This window comes from Tympanuchus pallidicinctus, unplaced genomic scaffold (assembly GCF_026119805.1).
Source record: "Tympanuchus pallidicinctus isolate F22 unplaced genomic scaffold, pur_lepc_1.0 scaffold29, whole genome shotgun sequence".
Lineage (NCBI taxonomy): Eukaryota > Metazoa > Chordata > Aves > Galliformes > Phasianidae > Tympanuchus > Tympanuchus pallidicinctus.
Window position 1 is genome coordinate 6,705,254 of NW_026294746.1, and position 22,023 is coordinate 6,727,276.

Sequence of the window (22,023 nt, forward strand, 5' to 3'; positions counted from 1 at the left end):
TCCTTTACCTTCCTCGCCACAGCTTTCTCCTGGAAGCCCAGGGAGGAGAGAATTGCAGTGAGTGTGCTCCGCAGAGGCAAGCCTTTGTTAGGAGTACGCTGCTGGCAGCAGAGCATCCTGGACTTCCCTTGAATGGGGCAACGTGAGTGATTCAAGCATGAGCTCTTTGCTTAACGTGCTTTTGGGAAGAGCTTTGCATCTGCCACACTGGGGGCAGTGGAAGTGCCTTCAGAAATGAGTGCAAAATGGAAAAGCCTCCTTACTCTGTTCACCCTTTTCAGGTGCGGCCTCAGTGTGCTGCCTCCAATAACAGGGAGTTTAAAAAGCTCTTACAGAAATGTCCTCCATTGCTCGCAGCCCTGGAGCAAGGATGCAGAGAGCACAGGCTCATGAAAGCTGTGGCTGACGTGAAACAGAGGGAAGGCACTCAAGTGACCCAGGGAGCTGTAAAGCACTTAACTTTGGTCAGTGACTCTCCTGCTGCTGCATACTGAAACAGAGGGTTTTGGTGGTGGTTTCCTCCAAGGCAGATCTGAATAAAACCTTCTCTCCAGGATGCTTGTGGGGCTATGGGGTCCTCCTCCCAGCTGTTGTCCTGCAGCACCTCTCTACTCCCTCTTTGGGGTAACGTTTCCACCCCAGCAACCCAAAAAATACCTGCTGAATCACCTGCACAGCTCTGATCCTTTGCACCCGAGTGCAATTTAATTTTGCTGCCAAGGTTGTGCTAAAAGCTGCCATTGGTCACCTCCAAACTCTTTAGTTGTGGCTTTTTTTGCTGGTTGGGCCACCTGCCTTCCCAGGGCAGCCTGGAGCAGCAACTGCTTTCCACTGGGGCTGGATGGGGAGCTCAGCCTGCAGCACAGCATAGTGGGGCACCAGGAGAAAGCAGCAGCTCTCTTTGGGAAGCTTTGTGCCAGCTCTGCTGCGTGTCCCCAGCCTGCTTCCTGCCCAGACGGGCTCTGTTGTGTTGTTCCCTCGCTCCCATCTGTCCTTCTTTTCCTTTCTTTCCTCTGTTCCAATGCTGCTGGCTCCACCAGGGCACTCTGTGGTGTCTCAAAGCGCTCAGCATTGGTGGCAGCCCTTTTCCTTACACCCTTGGGTGCACCGAGGCTGGCGCTGGGGTTTTTAGAGGCGCCTCCAAAGGCTGGGGCTGCGCCTTCTCCCCAGTGCGTTGCCTTCCCTTCACAAGTGTCTCTGGCTGTGGGCAGCTGCTGTGTGCTCCCAGTCAGAGCGTTTTTGGGTTTTCCTGGCACAATGTTAGGATTTGAGCACGTGTCTTTGGGTTCGGGGGACGTAATGTTGGTATGCGGGGGCGCAACACTGAGGTTTTGGGGCACAACTTGGAGTTTTTGGGATGTGGCGTTGGCTTTACATATGGCTGCATCCCTTTCTTTGCAGGAGCCATCCCCCGTTGTTTCTATATGACTGCGTGACCAAAAGCAGAGTGGATGGATGACAGGGGGCAAGGCGGGAATTGGGGTGAGGAGGGCAGGGGTGGTGAGCGTGCAGCCACGTGTGTGCAGTGGGGAGAGAGCTCGGCTTCTCAAAGGAAAGAAGGAAAAAAAAAAAAAGCAACGGGTTGCAGCTGCGTTTTCCAAAAAGCCCGAGCCTTTCTGCTCGCCGTCGCTTCCAAGAGACGGAGAAAACGGGGAGGTAAATTGCAGTGATTCATCGCGGGCAGATCGGAGGCAGGAAATGGGAGTTCGCTGCCTGCCCCGTGCCCGCCGTGGGCTCGCGCTTGGCGGGGCCTGGCGTGCAGCGGGGGCCTGACAGCAGGGCAGAGCATCCCTGCGGAGCATCCCTGCGGAGCATCCCTGCGTCGCGCCCGGCGGAGCCCCCAGGGAACGAAAGCGCCGGACTGAGGCCGAGAACCGGAGGATTTCGCCTGCGTTTCTCTGGAGCTGCCCGTGAGCGGGGGAACGGGGCCCGCTGTGGTGGGCGAGCTCCTCTCGGGGTCAGCATCCTTCCCTGGGGGAGCTGCGGGGTGGCGGTGGCGGTGGGCTGGGGGGCCCCATTGAGAAATGGAGCGTGGGAAAAAGGGGGCGGGGCTTGGGGGCTGCCTGCCTGCGGATTGGCTGGGGGTGGGGGAAAGACCCCCGAACGGTGCCGGAATAGATGGGGCAGCCCTGAGCCCGCGCCCACCCGGGATGTGCCTGGACCCCCAACCCGTGTTTTTTGCAGCCAGCGGTGTCACGAGCTGCACGGGTCTCAGCCCCAAAGCCCCTTTGAGGCCCATCCTTACCGCTAACCTCTCCCCTTCCCCTGCCACGAGATGCTGCCACCCCCAGGGTGCAGGGACCCCCGCCTGGGTTCAGGATTTGGGTACCTGTGGATCTTGCTTGGGTTTCATTTGGGCCGCATGCATCTTATTTGGAGTCAGGGTGTGGGGACCCCTGACATCACAGGTGGATCAGGATGTGGGTGCCTGCATCATGCTTGGGACGTGGGAGCCCTGCACGGAGCTTAGGGGCAGAGGATGAGAAAACCCTGTTATGGTGATGTGGTGATGAGTTTGGGACATGGGGACTTTGCACTGGGGGGCAGGGTCTGGATTTGGGGACACTTGCACAACGCTCCTGGATCCCAACCCTTGCACTGAGGCTGGGCCGTGGGGACCCTCGCATGGTGCTTGGGGTGAGGTTGCGGTTGGGAGCCAGGAGCCTTTACTGGGGTAAAGATCTGGGAACTTCTGTGATGGGGTCAGGATTTGGGAACTTCTGCATCGGGGTGAGGATTTTGGGACCTCTGCATTGCGGTAAGGATTTAGGAAGCTGCTGCCATGAAGAAGAAGATGACAGCCAACGGGAGGGGGCCGGATCCGGCACCACCACCCCCTCGTAGCCGGGGCATCGCCAAGGCAGCAGAGGTGAGGCCATTGGGGTGCAGGTGTGACCCACAGTGCCGCATCCCCTTGTTGTTGGGGAATCCCATGGGGGGCTGCTGAAGCAGGATGGGATTGTCGCCCCCCCAGTACGTGGGTTCCTTCATGCTGGAGGAGCTGGAGCTGCAGCAGCACGCAGGGCAGCTGGAGGAGCAGCTGCGGGCGCTGCAGGTGGGCCATCCCATTGCCCTCAAATCCCCACGGCTGGTGGGGGGATGCCAGATGGCAGCAGGGGGACCCCACCACCACCCCGTGTCCCTGCCAGGATTGCCCCAGGAGGAAGCCTGTGGTGCTCAGGTTCAGCTTGCAGGGACTGAAGGTCTACGGAGCTGACGGGGAGGTGGGTGCTGGGTGCAATGTGCGATGTGATGCACAGGGTGCCGGATGCCACTTTGAAGGTGTGCTCTGGGGGATCTGCAGCACTCAGAGCGCAGCTGCCCGCTTTGCAGACGAGCATTTGCAGCCAGGCTCGGGCCGGGCTCTGCTCACACCATGGTCCCAGCCAGGCCCCGCTGTCGCTGCAGACGCTGCTGATGGCGCACGCGCTGCGCCGCATCCTGTACAGCACCTGCCTGCACGCCGAGCGCCAGTTCGCCTTCGTGGCCCGCAACCCTCGCAGCCCCCCCAGCTCACTGTTCTGCCACCTCTTTGTGGGCCCCCCGGGCGAGGTGCCTGCCTGCTCCCACCCTCCCACCCCTGAACGCTTCAATCACTTCTGCGTTATCAATCTGACTCTCTCCCCTCTCTCCCTGCAGGTGCACGTGCTGCACCTGCTGCTGTGCCGCTCCTTCCAGCTCTGTTACCTGCAGGCGCACCCTGAGCTGCAGGCGGCTGAGCCCGACCCCCCCCCGCTGCTGCGGGAGCCCCTCAACCCCGAGGAGGTGTCGCGCAACGTCAACGCGCTGCTGTCCCTGCGGCGCCTGCCTGCCCTCGGACCTCTGGGTGCAGGGGTGGGTGCAGACCTTTGCAGCGCAGCACTGCACGGATCGCTGCACAGCACACTGCATGGGAAATGCCTGCATGGTGCATCTTCGCACAGAGCGTCTTTGCACGACACACCTTTGCAAGGAGCGTTTCTTTCATTGTGCATTTTTTCCCCATGGTGCACCTTTCCACAGCGGATCTTTTGCACAATGCATTTTTGCACAACATATTTTTGCATGACTCATTTTTTCGCATGCTGCATTTTTGCACAGCACATTCTTTGCACAGTCCATTTTTGCACGGCGCATCCTTGCATGGTGCATCTTTGCACAGCATTTCTCCATCATGTCTTGCACAGCCTTTCCTTGCACAGATTTTGCACCAGGTGAACTTCCTTCCCATGGTGCTTCACATACTTTGCACAGCACGTCAGCAAAGCCTCTTTTTGCAGGCTGCTTTCACAGCGCTTCCCCTGCTGTTTTCAGTGCTGCGTTTTGCACAGCCCTTCTTTGCATGGCCTTTTCCAGCACGCAGTTGTACGCAGCACATCTTTGCACAGAGCATTTTGCACAGCCCACCCCGCCTGGCTTTATCTCATGGCGTTTTGCACAGCACTTTTTGCACAGCACTTTTTGCACAGCACTTTTGCACAGCACACTCCATGGCCCTTCCTCACACGGCCTTTCCTTGCTCCATCTTTAACTCTCAGCCTATTTCCACAGCACGTCTTTGCACAGCATCTGCTCCAAGAGAGACGGGTGGAGGCCGAGGGCCGCGCTGTGGGTTGGCACCCAGGGAACCCGTACTGCTCCCCAGTGCTGGTGCGCAAAAAGGCGATCCGCAGCAAAGTGCTGCGCTCGGGTGCCTACCGAGACTGCGGGGCTGAGAGTCAACTGCAGCACAGAGAGGGTGGTGAGTGGGGGGGGCTGGGGTCAAAGGGCAGTTTGAGGGTCGGAGGGGGGTTTGGGTGGAGGCAAGGGCTTCGGGGGGGTCAAAGAGATGATCTGGGGTCAAGGAGGGGATTTGGCATCAAGGAAGGGATCTTGGGGTCAGACTGGGTATTTGGGACCGAGGAGAGGATTTGGGGGGTCAAAGAGGGGATTGCGGGGCCATTGAGGGGATTTAGGGTCAGAGAAGGAATTTGGGTGGAGGAGAGGACTTTGGGAGTCAAAGGGATGATTTGGGGGTCGAGGAGGAAACCTTGGGGTCAGTGAAGGGATTTGGGGTCAGAGAGGGAACTGTGGCTTGAGAAGAGGATTTGAGGATGTTTGAGGGGATTCTAGCGTCAGAGAGGGGTTAGAAGTTGAAGATTTGGGGGATCAAAGAGAGGATTGGGGGGCTAATGAGGGGATTCGGGACATTTGAGGGGACTTGGGGGTCAGGGAGGAGATTGCGGAGCCATTGAGGGAATTTGGGGTCAAGATGGGGATTTCAGGGTCAGAGAGGGGACTTGAGATTGAGGAGAGGATTTAGGGGGTCAAAGAGAGGATTTGGAGGTTAAGGAGGGGATTGTGGGGCCATTGAGGGCATTAGGGGTCAAGATGGGGATCTGGGGCTCAAGGAGGGTATTGTGGGGCCACTGAGGGGGTTTGGGGTCAAGGTGGGATTCTGGCGGATCAGGAAGGGGATTTCGGGGTTCAGGAGAGGATTTGGGATCAAGGAGGGGATTTTGGAGTCAGAGAAGGGATTTGGGGTTGCGGGTTGAGGATCTGGAGTCATTTGAGGGGATTCTGGGGTCAGAAGGGGTCAGAGGTTGAGGATTTTGGGGATCAGATAGAGGATTTGGAGGCCAACAAGGGGATTTGGGGTTGTTGAGGGAATTCAGGGTCAAAGATGAGATTTGGGATCAAGAAGAGGCGATTTGGGATGAGAATAGGATTTTGAAGTCAGAAAGGATTTGGGGTCAAAGAGGGTTTTGGAGCCAATGCGAGGATTTGGCATGAAGGATAGGATTTGGGGTTTAATGAGAGGATTTGGGGGTCAAGCAGGGGATTTAAGGTCAAAAAGAGGGAGACAAGGAGGGGATTTGGTGTGAATGATAGGAAATAGGGATTACTGTGAGGATTTGGGTGCCAAGGAGGGGATTTCGGGTTCGAAGAGGAAATGATTTTGGGGTCAGAGAAAGGTTTTGATGTCACGTAGGAGATCTTGGATCAAGGAGAGGATGTGATGTCAAGGATGCGATTTGGGGGTCAAAGAGATCTGGGGTTGAAGAGAGTATTTTGGGGGTGAGGGAGAGGATTTAGGGCCGAAGAAGAAACTTGGGGGGATGAGGGGATTTGGGGTGTAGGAATAGAATTTGGGACTCAAAGAGAGGATTTTGGGGCCAAGGAGGGGATTTTGGGGCTGGTAAGGGGATTTGGGGTGAGGATTTGGGGATAGGATTTTGGAGTAAAGAGAGGATTTGGGGATCGATGAAGGGATATGAGGTCGTCAAGGGGAATTTGGGGTCAAGGAGGGGATTTGAGATCGAGGAGAGGATTTGGGCGTCACAGGAAGGTTTCGAGGTCAAGGAGGATATTTGGGATCAGGAGAGGCTTCGGTGGGGAGGACGGGATCTGGGGTCACATTTGGTGTCAGTGAGGGGCCAGGGATGGGATTTGGGCTCAAAGAGAAATCCTGGGGGGTGAGGAGGGGGTTTGGGGCCGGGCACCCACCCCACCTCCCCCAGCCCCGTCGGGATGGGAGAGCAGAAGCGCGCGGGGCCTGGCGCTGCTCCCTGACACCGAGGCCGCCCTCGCCGAGAGCGTGTGGGCCTTCGCCGGCATCGCCAGGTGAGCGCTCGCCACCCCGCCCCGCAGCCCCCGACCGGCCCCGCACCCATCCGCGCGTCCCCGCAGGGCCGGCGGCGTGGCGCTGCTGCACGGAGACGCGCCGGGAGCCTTCCTGCTGCGCGCCGAGCCCGGCGGCGCCCCGCGCTGGTGCCTGTGGGTGCGCGCGCCCTGCGGAGTCGTGCCGTACTGCGTGCTGCGGACGCGGCAGGGCCGCTTCTGCGTGGAGGTGAGCGGGCGCTGCGTGCTGTCGGTGCGCGGGTCGGGGATGCACGCACGGATGCGTTCGTGGACGGGTGCGTGTGTGCATAGGGACCACGGAACCGTAGGGGCCTCCAGAGATCGTCGAGTCCAGCTCCCTGCCAAAGCAGTTCCCCGCAGCAGGTCGCACAAGCAGGCGTCCGGGCGGGTGTGGAACATCTCCAGAGGAGACTCCACCAGCTCCCTGCGCGCATACAAATGCACCGGTGTGAACACGTTGTTGTGCACCTGCACCCACCTGTGCACCACTGGATGCACCAATGCAGTGTGCTGCGTCACACCGGTGTGTGGGTGCACGAGGGTGCGCTTGCATGAGGAATTCACACGTACGTGCACGAGCGCTTTTGGTTCCAAGCTGGACTGGTGCAAGATGGGTGGGTGCGTGGTTCGCTGGTCCTTCAGGGCATCGGGGTGCGTGAACGCAGGGGCACACTGTGCTTCAGCGCATTTCTTTAGAGCATGAGTGCACGGAGCACTGGTGATTCCCTTCCTGGTTGCACAGTGCAAGCACGCATCGGTGCACCGGCACACCGGCGCCTCTCTCCTGCAGCACTCCCACGCCGAATTCCGCTCCATGCCGGCGCTGCTCGCGCACTACTCGGCAGTACCCGGGGGCTGCTTCTGCCGCCTGAGCGTGGGGCGCCGCAACCCCGGCTACGAGCAGCGGGACGAAGACAGCCCGGCCCTGGTGCAGCACGAGCGCGGTTAGAGCCGACCGCAGCTCCGACCGCACGGAGCCCCACGGCCACACCGCGAATAAACAGCTTTGCGCAACCGCGCTGCTCCGGACTCCTTCTTGCATCCGTCCAGCTGCAGCCCCGCGCTCACGCGACCACACCGCGCACAGCCCCTCCCCCCCTTCCCCCCAGCGCTGCTCCACGCACGCGCACACCACGCCGCACGTTCGCCCGTCTTCCCGCGCGCGCCCTCTGCGGCACGTGACCCGCGGGGCGGGGCCTCAAGCGGCGGTCCTGCTGACCGGGCCTTGGCCTCGGCGGGCCTTGGGTAGCGGCGTCCGAAACCACGGGGGTTTAAGTAGAGAGGGGGGTGGGCTGTAGCGGTGCGGGGCTGAGCCGGGACGGAGAGCCGAGAGGTGCGGCCGGCAGGGCCGGCAGGGCTCTGCTTTTCCGGCAAGGGAACGAGGTTGAGGAGAAGGGTGACCTGCAGCGCTGCTGAGGGCGTCGGGCTGTTCGTGCGGCCCAGCGGGACGCCTTGGAGGAGGTGGGAAATCTCTTCCTGCTGGAGAAGCGAAGCAGAAGCTGCGAGGGGATGCGCGGTGCCTGCTGGTGTGTCAGCAGGTGAGCGGCTGGGAGGGGAAAAGCAGCCCAGAAAACCCCAACCAAACACAACCACTGAAAACCAACAGGTCAACCCAACCTCTGCTGTTAGCAGAAGCTACAAGGACAGAATGGCCAGTGATAGGTGTAAGATGGAAGTCCCAGATGCCTTCTGTTCCTGCCTTGGCTCTCTCCAAAACAGGAATGAATGGCAGTGATGCCTGCTTGCTGCTGGCCTTGCACTCAGCTGGCATCCTGCTTGAATCCATATTCCTGAAGATTTCCTGCCCTATGGCAAAACCGTCCTGGCCTTCAGCACTGTCAGCTGCCCCTGCAGTTTTCACCACCCACCTGCAGGCCGTTCTGTGGTTGGTTTATTTTATTTTTCTCACTGGAACGCGTTTTTGAGAGCACACAGGTGTGTGATAATGTGGAAGAGATCCTGTTGTAATGTCATGCGGTACCTACAAAGACAATTTCTGCACCTTCTACAGCATAATGCTCCCTGATCTGTAGGAATTGAAGCATTTATGCTGGCAGCCCTTCTGGGAAATGGAGGAGTAATATCCACACTGTTCTGTTCTTCTTTTCTCCCAAAATTGCAGTTGTCAGAGAGCTGTGATGGTATTATCATTTCAGTTCAGTGCTTTAACCAAAGCACTGTTTTTAACCCTAAACACGTCAGGGGAGCAGCAGGCAGACGGAACACCCCAAAGAAGGAGTGCACTTGGGAGAGAGGATGGGGACAGACTTTGGATTCTCAGTGAATTGCTGCCATTTGTCTGTTTTTCACTTCTGGAAGTAACTTCTCCCATCTCAGCTGCACTGCTGGTAAAACTGTGCTGTGTGACCATCAGGGCAGATTTGGTTCCAGCAGAGCTGCAGTGTCAGGTGTTGCAAAGTACCATGATGTCTGTACTCGGAGCAGGGTGCTGATTTAACTGAGCGCAGCATTTCAGTCACCTCAGTACTGGCTCTGTCATAGAACCCTACAGAAATACAGTCCTGCATGCCTGAGATATTTAAGGCCTGGAAGCAAATGTGTTCGGTAGTCATACCCGAGCATGAAATGCCATGGGAGGTGTGAGGAGGTGCAGCAGGGAGGTGGGTGCCCAGCTGGCACTCTGCGGGCTGCCTGCTTGCCTTCATGCTGTGAACCTCCTCCTGAATTCATTCCTGTTTTGTACAGCGTGCTGAAACCATCAGATTCTTGGTGAGAGCTTCCTGCCTGGAGATTTACAGTGAGGACATATGAGACCTTCTAGGAGCCGATATCAAGCACATGTTGGAGCTGAAGCCAGGAAGGCCGGAGGAAAAAATGCACTGAAATCCCAACCAAGTGGCAGAAATGACCCTACAAAATGCCCCTCTTAGAGTCTTCGCAGATCTTTTTGCATGTATTCCCGGGGGCACCTGCAAATCTTCTGCCCCAGTTTGCTCCCCTGCAGGCCCACCTGCGAGGGAAAGCCGCAGCGGCAGCACATGTGGGGCATGGCAGCACTGCACTGGAAGGGACCTGCAGTGCCTGCAGCCTGGAGGCGGTGCTACATGGGCTCCTGCCTTCATGAAGCCAAATCCTCTTGCAGGCAGCGCCCTGCTTTGCTTTCCGAGCGTGCTTACATTGGGAGAGAGAAGGCAGAAAAGGGGCTCGGTGCTGATTTAGACCACGCTTGCTGCAAATCCCCATTCTTTGTTTCCCATCAGCAGTGACACAGGTTTCCATGACGACTGCAGTTGGCACCAGGAGGGCAGGACTCGGGCACAGCGGTTTCCAGGGAAACACCAGCGCTGTGGGGACAGCCACCAGCCTCACTGCTTCCTCTAGCAAGGAGTCCAGCCGTGTCCTGTGGAGGCAGAAGGCCTGGGCTGACCCACAGCTTTCTTCTGAGTCCCAGAGCCTGCTAATCTCCTCTGAAATCCCGTGTCTTTGTTCCCTTGCCTTTTAACATCAGTGATTTTGTACAGTCTGAAGCCCCAAGACTCAGCTGCCAGCTGTGGAACGAAGTCCTTTGACAGAAGAGCAGGTAGTAGGAGCTCTGGTAGGAGCACGGCGTGGCCAGGCTGTAGACAGCCCTGGAAAGGCCTCTGTGGCACCCTGGAGTGCAGCTGTGCCAGTTCTCCTGTAGTGCAGTCAGAAGTCATGGTGTGCAACCAACCTGGCTGTGGTTCTGAACTGGGTTAATTCAGGGCAGGCACGGCTTTGCAGTGACATAAACAAGGATAACATCCTGCTGAGTTCAGTTTTCAGAAGGATTTGCTCCATTTTGCCTTGATTTTTTTTTTACATCCCTTCCTGTAGCGTCACCAAAACATCTCGAGGTGTTCGGAGCTCACACCCCCAAAGGCAGTATCTGTGCTCTGAGCACCCAAAGGAGCTGTGGGTGTCCCTGATTGCTGCTGGGAAGTTGGGCCAGGTGGCCTTTACAGGTCCCTTCCAACTCAAACCATGCTATGATCTATCGCATCCCTGATGATCCCTGCTGGCACCATCAGGTTTTGGTTATGAGCTCAGCGGATGTGGGGTGTAACACAGCTGGTGCAAATGAATTCCTCTCATTTAAAATTCCCAGCGTGGATGGATTTTCAGAAGGAGCTCATGTGGGAGTGCACTGTTCTCAGTTATTTTGTGTTTTTGGTTTTTTTTAAATGTAGGTTTGATGGACTGTTCGATACTTTGAACACCTCAATCATTTCTCAGTGTGCTGCGTGTTTTCTTCTGCACGATTTAGTGATTCCTTTGATGGTTTTGAAAAGATGCCATTAGTCATTTAACACTGCCCAGGTGCCTGGATGTGATTTTAGAGCATCGGATAAATGAACTCATCTGGAGGAAAAAAAATACGTAGTCTGCCTGTGTGCGATGGTGTGATTTGGGGAACTGCGTTGGTGCGAATCAGGCGCCCTCTCAGAACGGAGGGGTTCAGTACAGCACCAGTAACAATATCTGATTACTGAATCGGTGCTTTGGTTTTAAAAAGCTCCCTATGACTGATGATATATATTAGAGACTTTGCCATAATAGGTGAAAAACATTTCTGTTCATCTTAAAATATGCTGCTTAATAATAGAGGAGGTAGAAGGCAGCTCAGTGCAGAGAAGTTGGGTTGCTTGTGTCCTGGGAGATGGCTGAAGCCATCAGCAAGTTCATAACCTTCACTCTTTTTGGCTGTAAAGGTGGTTCCCTCTTTTTGTGTGGTCTGAAAGCTGGTGGGCAGCCCTCTGCACACCCTTCTGCAGCCTTGCTCCCCTCCTGTCCTGTGTTGTGCTGTCCCTGCTTGCAGCTGAAGGCACACCTGGAAAGGTGCTGTGCGTGGAGGGGCTTTCCCTGCAGCCTGCGCACAGCGTGGTGCAGAGTGAGCAGATTGTGGAGGCAGACCAGAGGAACGCTGTGATGAACAAGGGCTCTTCCTGCTCCATCTTTACCATCCATATAGAAGTCTGCACCATAGGTAGGAGCTGGATGTGCTGCATCCATGCAACCAGAGGGATCCAACCATTCAGCCCCCAGGCAGAAGTTGGAGCGTACGTGACTTTGGTCCATAGAAATCAGCACGGTGCCCTGACACTGGGATGCTTTGTAGAGTGAGATGGCTATATCTTTCCTCCTCAGTTCCCCTTCGGGCTGAAATGTCTTGCACTCAATCTGGAAACATGTTTTGTTCTCCTTCTTTTATCTTCTAAAGCCTTTATTTCTAGCAAAGGCCGCTAGGACTCACAGCCAATACACTGCCTTGGAGCTCAGACATTGCAAAGCCTTGAGAAACTTGTATCCTTCTCTCCCTCGTCTGACCTCTCTTACAAGGATTCCTTCATTTAGCTGAATTATGGGGCACGTCTTTTAAGCAAACCACTAATCTGGGTTTAAAGATAGAATAAAAGAGTCCCTTAATGATGTTTTAGTGACTAATTTTCCTTTCCCAAGTATCTCATTTCAGCTGTCATTTCTTTAGCTGACAAAGCTGCCTACTGCATCTGGACAAGGACCTTGAAAGGTTTCCTCAGGGACTAAGAAAGAAATTAATCTCCTGTATTCTGTCTCATCCTTGACCCCAGCTGGGCCCTGAACAGCTTGGTTGTGTTCTCTTCCACAGGTGTTTCAGCCATCAGGAAAGTTGCATAATGTCTTTCTAAATGGTAGTTCCAGCTGTTAATGAGAGTATCTCATTTACATCTGCCCAAAGTGATGTGTGTTGGGTTCATGGAATGTCTCAATTAGCACAGCTGGTGGATGCTGAGCCCTGCATTATGTGGTTATGTCAAGCCTCAACTTTAAGCCTGACAAGGAAAATGAAGCGTTTACACTCCTGTTTTGTGTTGGGTGCAGGGCTCCTAAATGAACAGGTATTTATGTTACCATCTTTAGGCTTCTCAAAGAAGTGTGTGAGTAAGTTGCAACTTATTTTCCAGTTGCACATGTAGGATGTTATAATTTGCAGGTGCTTAATGTTTTAAAGAAGCTCCTCACAACTATGTGAGCTTTATTTCCAAACAAAAGTTCAGAAACAGGATGATGGTGAGCACGGGGATCTGACTGCAGATGTGCAAAACAGGCAAGGCACCATCTGATGTTTAGGGTGTTTAGAGTAGCAGCTATTTTATCCCTTTATGTTGTGTTTAGGGATTGATTTGCTCAGCAGGAAGATGTTTTAGATCGAGCTGGTGCTTCTGCCACCAGGAGCAGCTGATGGGCTGCGTGGGGACGAGACAGGCAACACCTGCAGGAATTTCAGTGAGTCTGGGGACCTTGTTACAAGATGGAAACCAAACCACAAAGCTCTGCAATGGAAGCAAACAGCCTCCTTGGGTAAAAGGACGCTGACAATGACCAAAGTGACTTATTTGTTGTCTACATAAGCTGGGACAGGGAAGGAAAGAATTAGAAAACCTATGTTTTATAACAGTCCCTTAACCCCAGCAATCAGAAAGAATGGTGAGAGGGTGCTCTGTTTAAGCTCTATTGTTGTTTGTTTGTTTTTTCTTCTTTCTTTTTTCCCTTCCATGTCCAGACATGTCAGAGCGTGTGCTGTGAGGCAGTGCTTGCTGCAAATGCTAAGCTCTGCAGTTAATAACCCACTGCTGTAAGTGAAATACCCCAGGGCAGTGGGTTTCCTTTGTTTCTCATGCCTTTATTTCTCATTACAAACCTTTCCCCCGTGCATCAGATTATTCATTGTTTAGGTATCCTCCACATCCACATCCATAAGGTTTAATTCCTGATTAAATTCAAGGTGAGGTTTTGTAGAAGTTTGCCTAGAAGTGAGCAGACATGGGTCAAACTGTTCCCTGGTGCAAATTGGAGCTCGGAGCGCCGAAGGAGGAATTCCCTTGAACTCGGGATGCAATCATGAGGGATGATTGGGGCACAGGGATCTGAGTGCTGTGGACAATATGCCTGATTTGACGAAAGATGGGTATGAAGCTGAGTGTGGTAAGGAGCTGGTGAAATTGAAGGGTTCCTAAAGTGTCTGCCTTACTAACAGGAGACTTGTGGCATCACGTTAGTTCAAGGAACTAATTTGGATTTAGTGTTGAGGTTTAGTGAGAACTACTGGTGATGGGTGGATGGTTGGACTGGATGATCCTGTAGGTCTTTTCCAACCTTGGTGTTTCTGTGATTCTGTGATTAAGTGCCTGTTCTGGTTCCTGACCATTGAGATGCTGCTTCCTGAGTAGCGCCTAACTTGGAATGATTTTCTTGCAGATGAGAGAGGGCAGGACCACCTTAGGGCCGCAAATCTTAATGTAGTGAACCAGGCAGGAAGCAGGAGACAGTCAGAAACTGGAACTACAGGAGAGCAGAGCAAAGAGGCCACTAAAATCAGCCCTTCCCTCCCTCTGTGCTCTCAGTCCTGGTTGATGGCAGGTGCAGACACATCCCCACCACAACTCAAAGCTGACCAGGCTGCTGCATGGCTCCCTGGGAGGGAATATGAGGCCCTGATGGTAGCGTGCTTATCTCCAGCTGACAACAGCTATGATGAACGCCTCAGTCCTGTGCTATGCAAATCGAGTGAAAAACATCAAGAACAAGTCCTGTATCAGGGATGCTCTGCTGAGGGATATCAGGAGGAGATTAAGAAGCTGAAGGCCATTCTAGCTGAAGAAATGAATGTGAATAATTTGTCAGGTAAGAAAACCTCAGCCTTAGAGCTGTTTTATCTTTGACCAAAAAAAGTGGTTTTGCAAGTAAAATGCTCACCAGATCTCACCTCATCCATTGCAGGAAGAGGTGTCCATTCTGGTAATGTGCTTTTCTTTCAGTATTGTCAAAATGACCTTATTCCAGCGGTAAAGAACATCTTAATTCTCTAATAGTTTCTCTAGTTTTCAATAATGACTAATTTTGTTAGAAAATGCTGATAGGATTCAAATCCTTGATTCTTATTGGTTAGTGTGGGTAGAATTTGGTCAACAGAAAAGGGATTTCAGCTGGCAGAGCAAAGATGGTGGAGAAATAACAATGTAAAATTAAATACAATTAAATACAATTGTACTTTTTTTTTTTTTTATTAGCATTCTGTTTAATTAGCATTAATTAGCATTAGCTCCTGTTATCCTGAACTGTGAACTTTTGGCACTACAGGAAGTTTTTGCCTCGCTAACAGCATTCCTTACAGAATGCTCTGTCCTCTCGTCAAGGATTCACCCTCAGCAGACCCACTGTGCTGGGCAGCAGGAATAGGAAACCTGGGAGCAATCTTTAGGGACCTGATCATCTCTTGAGAGTTGTGACAAAGGTCAACTGTTATGAGAGGCTGAAGGATTTTTCTCTTTTCCCCTTTCTGCTGCCTTTCAAAAACAGCTGAGAAGACAGGAGGAATTTCCCTGCACTTTTTAATCTCCTTCCCAGTATATTTTATCTTCCAAATCTGTTAACATGGTTTGGGAAACAGATCTCCTGTTATTCTGACAGAGATCAGACATATTTGCTTTCATATACCTGAAGCTCCTGCTCTGCTCGGCGCTGATTCCTCTCCCCACACCTCTGGAGCTGGTGGCCAGTGGGCATTTTAGCAGCACAGATTCTGGCACATGAGTGCAGTGCAAAGGAGCACATGGATGGCGATATTCTTTGCTGGCAGCGAGCTCCTTTGTTCTGTTTCCAGGCACTCCACAGGCAGTCCCACCCAGTAACTGTGCATGATTTTATTGCTGCTTTGCTTTGCAGGGCTTCCACCTGCCGAGGCTGTTCACTGGGAAGGGAAGCCAGCTCTCCTCCTGATGTTGAAGCAGAGAAGCAGCTGATCAGAGAAGTAAGGCAGCAGGGATTCAATCGTATGATATGTCCTACTGTCTTTGACTGAAGTTTGTGGATTTTTATAGTACATACTGCAAATAGGACGTAAGCTTTTCCAGTATATTTGTCATCACATTTTTTTTTTTGTCCTTGGCTTGTTTCTTATGGCCTTATTTACAATATCATTTCCTCTCATTATTGTTCACTCCACTTCATCTCCAGACGAGTGGGGCTTTCCTTGAAGCACATATAACAAGAGTGAATTACATGTGATGTTTAAATTTGTTCCATCAATGGAGGGGGGAAAGACATTAGGAACAGAAGGATGAGGAGGAGAGATGGAGCCAAGTGGAAGAATGAGGAGTTGGTAGAGAAGATAGAAGTAGAGGGACCAGAAGGAAGTGAACTTTGTCCTCACTTGTTACAAAGCCCTTTCCAGGGCACCACATCTGCCCAAAAAGCAGTTTGTAGGGCTAGCCTGTCACCTTTCATCAATGCTGCATCCATTTCAGCCACAGGAAAATGTCAATGAGTACAGTTTTACTGGGGTGGATGTAAGCTGTGACCTTGTGTACAGGCAGGAGCAGTGCTGCTGCACCAGGTTCTGCTGTGCCCAGGAGAAGGAAGAGATGCTGGCCCAGCTAAAGGCCAGCATGAAGTGAAGCAGAAGTCCCGTGCCTGCCTTAAATAAGGCATCATAACCTAAGGATCTGCTGTGGTCTCAAGCTGTCTGCCCTCGAGGAGAACCTCAGGAAGGAAGCAGGTGTGGATTAGGCAGGGTGCAGAGCGCAGAGTGATGGTGCTGTTCAGACACACAGGGTGCACAGCACAGAGCCATGGTGCCCTGGTGCTGTTCAGACACTGCGGGGTTGCCTTTGGGAATGAGCTGAAACAGAAGGTTTCTTGCAAACTCTGACTTGTGGCAGCCACTGCAGCCTCTGAAGAGGCACTGACAACTGCTGCAGCAAGCGTCGCAGCCCCTGCTCTACCTCTCCCGTATTGACAGCAGGAGTGTGACTGCCTTCTGAGCCATTTGCGAGACTCTGTCCCAGCTTCCCTATTTCCCTGAGCTCTTTTCCATGTCAAGACCAGCCTGGCCCTGCCCTGCAAGCCCTAAGGCAACAAAATGGAATTTTGCCCATGCAGCTGTGAGTTCTCTCTGCCTTAGATCAGCATTCCTCTTGAACAGAGGTTTATGCTGCAGAGCTGTCTCAGCAGGCAGCAGCCTTGATCTGATTGGCTTCCCACAACCCACATGCCCCAGACAAGCAGGCTGCAGCAGTATCTTCCGTCGCATACAAATCTGATGCAGCTCTTGGTTTCCTGGTGGATTATCAACACCATCGCTTTGCTGCAGGGCAGGTATTCCTGTCACGCACCTATAAAGAGTTGCCAGCTATCCAATTCATTATCATTTTTCATTTATACTCCCGCGGTGCCTCAGAGCATGTTTTGTAATGAGCTTACACAGCACGTTTTGTCCAATATTAATCCTTGCAACCATATTCTAAATTCTTGATGCTACCACTTTCTATGGTGAAAGGTTTATTGTTTTCCCTCTGACTACAAGCGTGTACCCCCTGCACTTCTGAAATAGGTTTCTATGTGAATGTGAGGTTCAGGGTTTTCCCAGCCCTGTAAGATCTGTATTCCTTGCCTGACTTGCCCTCTAGGTCTGATGGTTTTTACTTACCAACCTAAGAAGGTAAATAACAAACAGACTTCTCCCAGCCAAACAAACAGCTTTCAGCTTTTGTGGAAGGTTTGGTGATGTTTTCACAGATTTATATTCTATGCAGAGCTCACTATTTACATTGCAGGTATTTGCTCTTTTATTCTTCAGCTGCTGTGAATTCTGAGACTAATCCTACTGAGACACCTTTGCCTGAAGACTCCTGCTGCAGCAGATGAAGAACTGACATCAGTCAAGGTTCCCTGCAGTCCACTTCTCCCTCCCAGGCTGAAGAGACCCAGGTGGGCAGTGTCACTCTTCGACTCTTCCAGGATTCACCCTGCATCTTTTCAGAGATGCAGCCTTTTGTTTCTTCTTGTCCTCAGGACTCAGCAGTGCCTCAAGCTGTGCGAGGTGCTGGCGATGGGAACGCCGGAGTGGAGGAGCTGTCATACCAGAAGGGACTTCAGCCCCTGTGGAGCAGCAGCAGGTGCTTGCCAGCTCAGTGGCTGCTTCTGATAACTGCCTCCTGTTGCACACAGGCAACAAGCAATCACAGAATCACAGAATTGTAGGGGTTGGAACGGTCCTCCAGAGATCATCGAGTCCAACCCCCCTGCCAAAGCAGGTTCCCTACTTTTGTCTTTCCATCCTGCTGGACCCTGCCAGCAGTCACTGCTGGCTGCCCTGAATCCTGCTTGCACAGCAGCATGACTGCTCAACTTCAGCTATGTGTTCTGTGCAGTGCAAAATCAAGCAGATGCACATTCTTTATCCCCAAATTAACTGTGTCCATTTGGAGCAGACAAATAGCTGCTAGGTGCAGTACTCTGATGCCTAATGCCATAATGATGAACTCTCATTGAGAGTTCTCCTGAGAGACTCTCCATTGTCACTGAGATCACTATCACTTCTGCCTTTAACTCATGCATCTGAGAGTACCTGCAAGACTTCAGCCAGAGCTGGCATTAAAATTGCCTGGGAACAAAATGTTATTGGCAGCATTAGACCCGGGGCCTGAATCTCATGGCTGGGGTGTGAGGGGTGCAGGGTCACATCTCCATGTCGCTGATCTCTGTCAGCTCCCATGACACACACTCACTGTGATGGGCCTCTCCCACTGCAAAAGGAGCTATTAACAAATCTAGGATAGCACTGTCTGTAATTTGTGAGGAGTTGTGTCTGTTGATGGAGATGGCTCCAAAGAAACCATTTGTTTTGACGGTATATCAAATTTTAATAGTCTTAGTGCCTGAAGTTTTTCTTCCTGTGATAAGGGAGGAAAAATGCCAACTGCATTGTAAAAATCAGAGTTGGCTGCAGATTAGGCAGGAGGGTTTGATTCCACAGGTGTGGAATTTTCAAAGTCACCTTTTAAATGCTTTATACCAGAGGGTGGCTGAGAGTCAGCAGAGCAGGATTCAGTCCTGCATTAAGCAAACAAAACTGAAAGCTTTGGCAACTGCAGGGAAGTAGAATAGCAGGTCATCTTTGGTGGAGAATGAGCTCTTTCTGATGGGTTTGAAGATCATTAAGAGGCTATTATCAGTAGAGGCTTTATCAGCAGTAGGATTTTCTCCAATCTGAGTCGGTGCTGGTGAGCCTGACCTGTTTGCCTTGATACAGATGTCAGTGCAGACAAAGAGAGCAGCTAGCAGCTCAGGAGCTCAGTGTGCCTTGTCTGAAGAGGCACCAGCTGCACCAGGAAGGGGTGCCTGGAGTTGTTTGCCACACCAGTGCAGTGGCACAAGGGGCGAGCAGCCTGGGATCTGAATTCACACCAGAGATTAGCAGAATGCCTGCACTCAGCACTCTGTTGAATATTTATCTCCCTTCCAGGAGTTTTACTGCTGGTGTAAGATTGCCAGGACTAAATCACTTTTGCCCTTAAGAAGTCAGGCTGGTGCACACCCAGACTGGCATAAAGGGAACACTGCTACGTTTGTCGAAGAGTTTGCTGTGTTCCATTGTGCCTCAGGCTACCTACAAACCCCTTGCCTGCTTGGATAGTCACAGTGCTGTGAGAACAGCAGTCCTGGCTCCTGCAGGGCTTGCTTCACACCCATGTCAGTGTGTGGGGCTGTGCAGTGTGAGTGTGAGATGAGCTTGGTTTAAAACATGGGCCTGTGCCTGCACACAGGTGGCTATGCTGAGGTAGCCCACATCATTTAATCCATCTGATAGTACTGCTCCAAAGAAGAAACTATATTATCACTTACAGCCTTACCACTGCAACATCTGCCATTTGAAATATATTTGCATCATTTCAGCACCTCCTGTGCTTGCTCTGAGAACCTTTCCAAACGAGAAATAATAATTGAAATATAAATTCCACATTGGAATTTATATATTGGAGTTTATTAAAAACATTGGTTTTTTTTTTTAAATAAAAAAGCAATTCTGTGCATATAGACACACTCTCAGTTGCACTTGTTATTCTGATCACCTTTGTCGTCATGTTTCTGACATGTATACTCACACAGAGTTCATATATAGCAAACTGTTCTGACACGTGGAATTTGCCAGGATTACTCGGGACAGCAAATCTCCCAAGGAGTCGCTATTTCTGTATGGTGTTGTCTCAAGCATCGTTCAGGTACAGAAGTTCATCCTTCACAGCTACACAAATGCTTCCTTGTAATGCTCAGCAAACAGAAGCACCAGAACAAGTGGTAAGGGGGGAAGAGGCTGAAAACAAGGACCTCAAGGAGAAGCGTAACATTGGAAAAAGTTTGCAGATGAGCAGAGGATGCGGCTATGCTGCAGAAATTCGATGATGACAGCAGTGATTTGGTTCTTCTTAACGTCCAGGAGGAGGTTTGAGCCAAGAGCAAACTTCTGCAGAAGATGCAGAAGAAGGTGAGCCTGCAAAAACAGTTCCCTGTTTCCAATTCGGGGAGCATTCACTAGGATTATTCTCAGGATGGCTTTTTCACTCCTTAGTTCCACACTTCCTCAACCATTTTCCCTTCTCTGCTTATCCGTTTTTTAATGCTAACGAGATACCTTAGGGTAGTATATTTACAGAATGATGGCACCTGTGTCTAACATGCCATGTGTGCATGCGTTAGTACCTACGATGTTGATTAGACCCAGAGAATTTCTGGAGTGGGAAGGGACCCACAGGGACCCACAGGGATCACCGAGTCCAGCTCCACTGCACGCATTTTTAGGAACTGCTGGACAAACTTGCTCCACGACTCCAGCGTTCTCAAACTCCCCCTCCCCCCCCCCCCCCCCCCCCCCCCTCCCCCCCCGTCCCCCGTCCCCAAGGGTTTTAAAAGCTGGCCGCCTTGTTGTGTAGCTGGACACCGAGAGGAGCTCCTCTGTTATGGGAGAGGATGCGACTCCCTCCACTGACTGACGCTGCTCACTGCATCCTCGGCAGCACCCGTTCTGATCACCCAAGAAAATGAGCTGTGCAAATATATTAAAAAATATAAAACTCTATGTATAAACGCATATTGTTTTTATATACATAAGCAGCACCCTTACATCTTAGGCATGCTTGAAAATCAGTTTTGCTCTGATTACATGAGGCAGAATCAGAGGAGTTTTGAAAACATGCGCCTATGCCTCAGAAATCTGCATGTTAAGAACTTGCTTAATTTAGGTTACCAAAGAAGTATGGCACCTTTTTCATCTAAAATAGGAATCCCGTGACTTTGTTAGCTCGGGACAGGGAACACATGGTGCAAATTTAAGCGCATTTGAAGCCTCAGTAATTCATGGGATGATGTGTCAAGTCTTCCATTTAAACAAATGTGGAATTCTCTTTCCAGATAAAATCTCATCCCAATTATTAATTATAAGTTAGAAAGCACTGAAGCTTTTGTTTTTAAGAGTGGGCGCTAACAGTAGCTGCTTATTAACTTCTTTATGTTTGAATTTTGCTAAATTGTTGGCTTCGGTTGAGTGTAAATCCAGATCACGGAACCCCTTTGGTGTTCTTGGTTTGCCACCATTGCTCTTCTATAAGCACCTTCTCACTCTCACGCAGCGGACAATGAAAGTGTAAGCTGCTGATTTACTTTGGCCAAGCTTTGGTTTTATCACATACCCCTGAATAAACCCTCTGACTAATTCCTGTTTCTGCCTCTAACCAATGTCTGTGCTTGTAGTAACCTCCACTTCTCTCTCTGCTATAATCCCAGCCAGTCATTTTGTTGTTTTTATGATGCAGCTGCGAGCTGCTGGGACAGAAATCAAAGATCTGCAGTCAGTTTGAGCTGGAGAAGATCAGTTATCTCAGCAGCAACCACAGTCTGGAGCAAGACATGAGGCTCTCCCAGCAGCTGCTGGATCAGGTGCAGTCCCTCATCCAGCGAGACTGCAACTGCAGCAATGTGGGGGAAGATCAAGTGCAAGTCTGTCTGGGATGAGGAGTCTGGCTGCTGGAAAATTCTGTCAGAGCCTGACATTGCAAAAAAAAACGCCTGCCTGCAGGTAAGAGGAGTGTCAGGGCCACAGTGCCATCCCATGGCTTCTCCTGGGCTCATCAGCAGGTCAATAAATGGCAATTGGACCGCACTCACTTGTGTCATCTGTGTACAGTGGAGGCTTCTGCCTTTCACCAAGTCTAAATAACAACTTAATGAGGACAAAACTCGCTGGATCTACACAAAAATTTGGGCGAGTAGGTGATACAAACTGGAGAGCTGGCACAGGATTCCCTGCTAAGCTGTCAGTTTTCTGTGTGCCTTCACTAGAGAGTGAATTTGCCGTTAGTGTTTAAATAAATCAGATGCCCTTTCTAAAGCTGTTTCTGCTAGGATCTCAGATCACTTTGATGTTAATGAAAAAGCCCTACAAAGGAGATATTACAGGGCTTGTTTAAAAGCTTGAGAAATTAAGGCAAGGCAGCATCTAGACTTGGGTGGGCTTTCCTGAGGCCTCACACCAAGCTTTGATTGGATTTTGGGTCCCTGTGTGATTCTCATCATCTGGAGCTGCCTCTGCCCGAGAGACACATTGCCCTCCTGTAAGACAAGACTCTC

The 22,023-nt window shown here is 51.7% G+C and overlaps 1 protein-coding gene across 1 annotated transcript; it reads left to right on the forward strand.

The window, feature by feature from the left end:
* Window positions 1–21: 21 nt before the first annotated feature.
* On the forward strand, window positions 22–20,251 carry SH2D5 (SH2 domain containing 5). The gene is made up of 13 exons (XM_052691742.1): window positions 22–142; window positions 282–1,957; window positions 2,708–2,869; window positions 2,975–3,055; window positions 3,150–3,224; window positions 3,409–3,552; window positions 3,640–3,834; window positions 4,531–4,720; window positions 6,480–6,582; window positions 6,649–6,808; window positions 7,391–14,244; window positions 15,286–15,370; window positions 17,198–20,251. Exons 3-11 carry the CDS (start codon window positions 2,783–2,785, stop codon window positions 7,547–7,549), a joined length of 1,194 nt encoding a protein of 397 aa, XP_052547702.1. The 5' UTR covers window positions 22–142; window positions 282–1,957; window positions 2,708–2,782; the 3' UTR covers window positions 7,550–14,244; window positions 15,286–15,370; window positions 17,198–20,251.
* The last annotated feature ends 1,772 nt before the right edge of the window (window positions 20,252–22,023 follow it).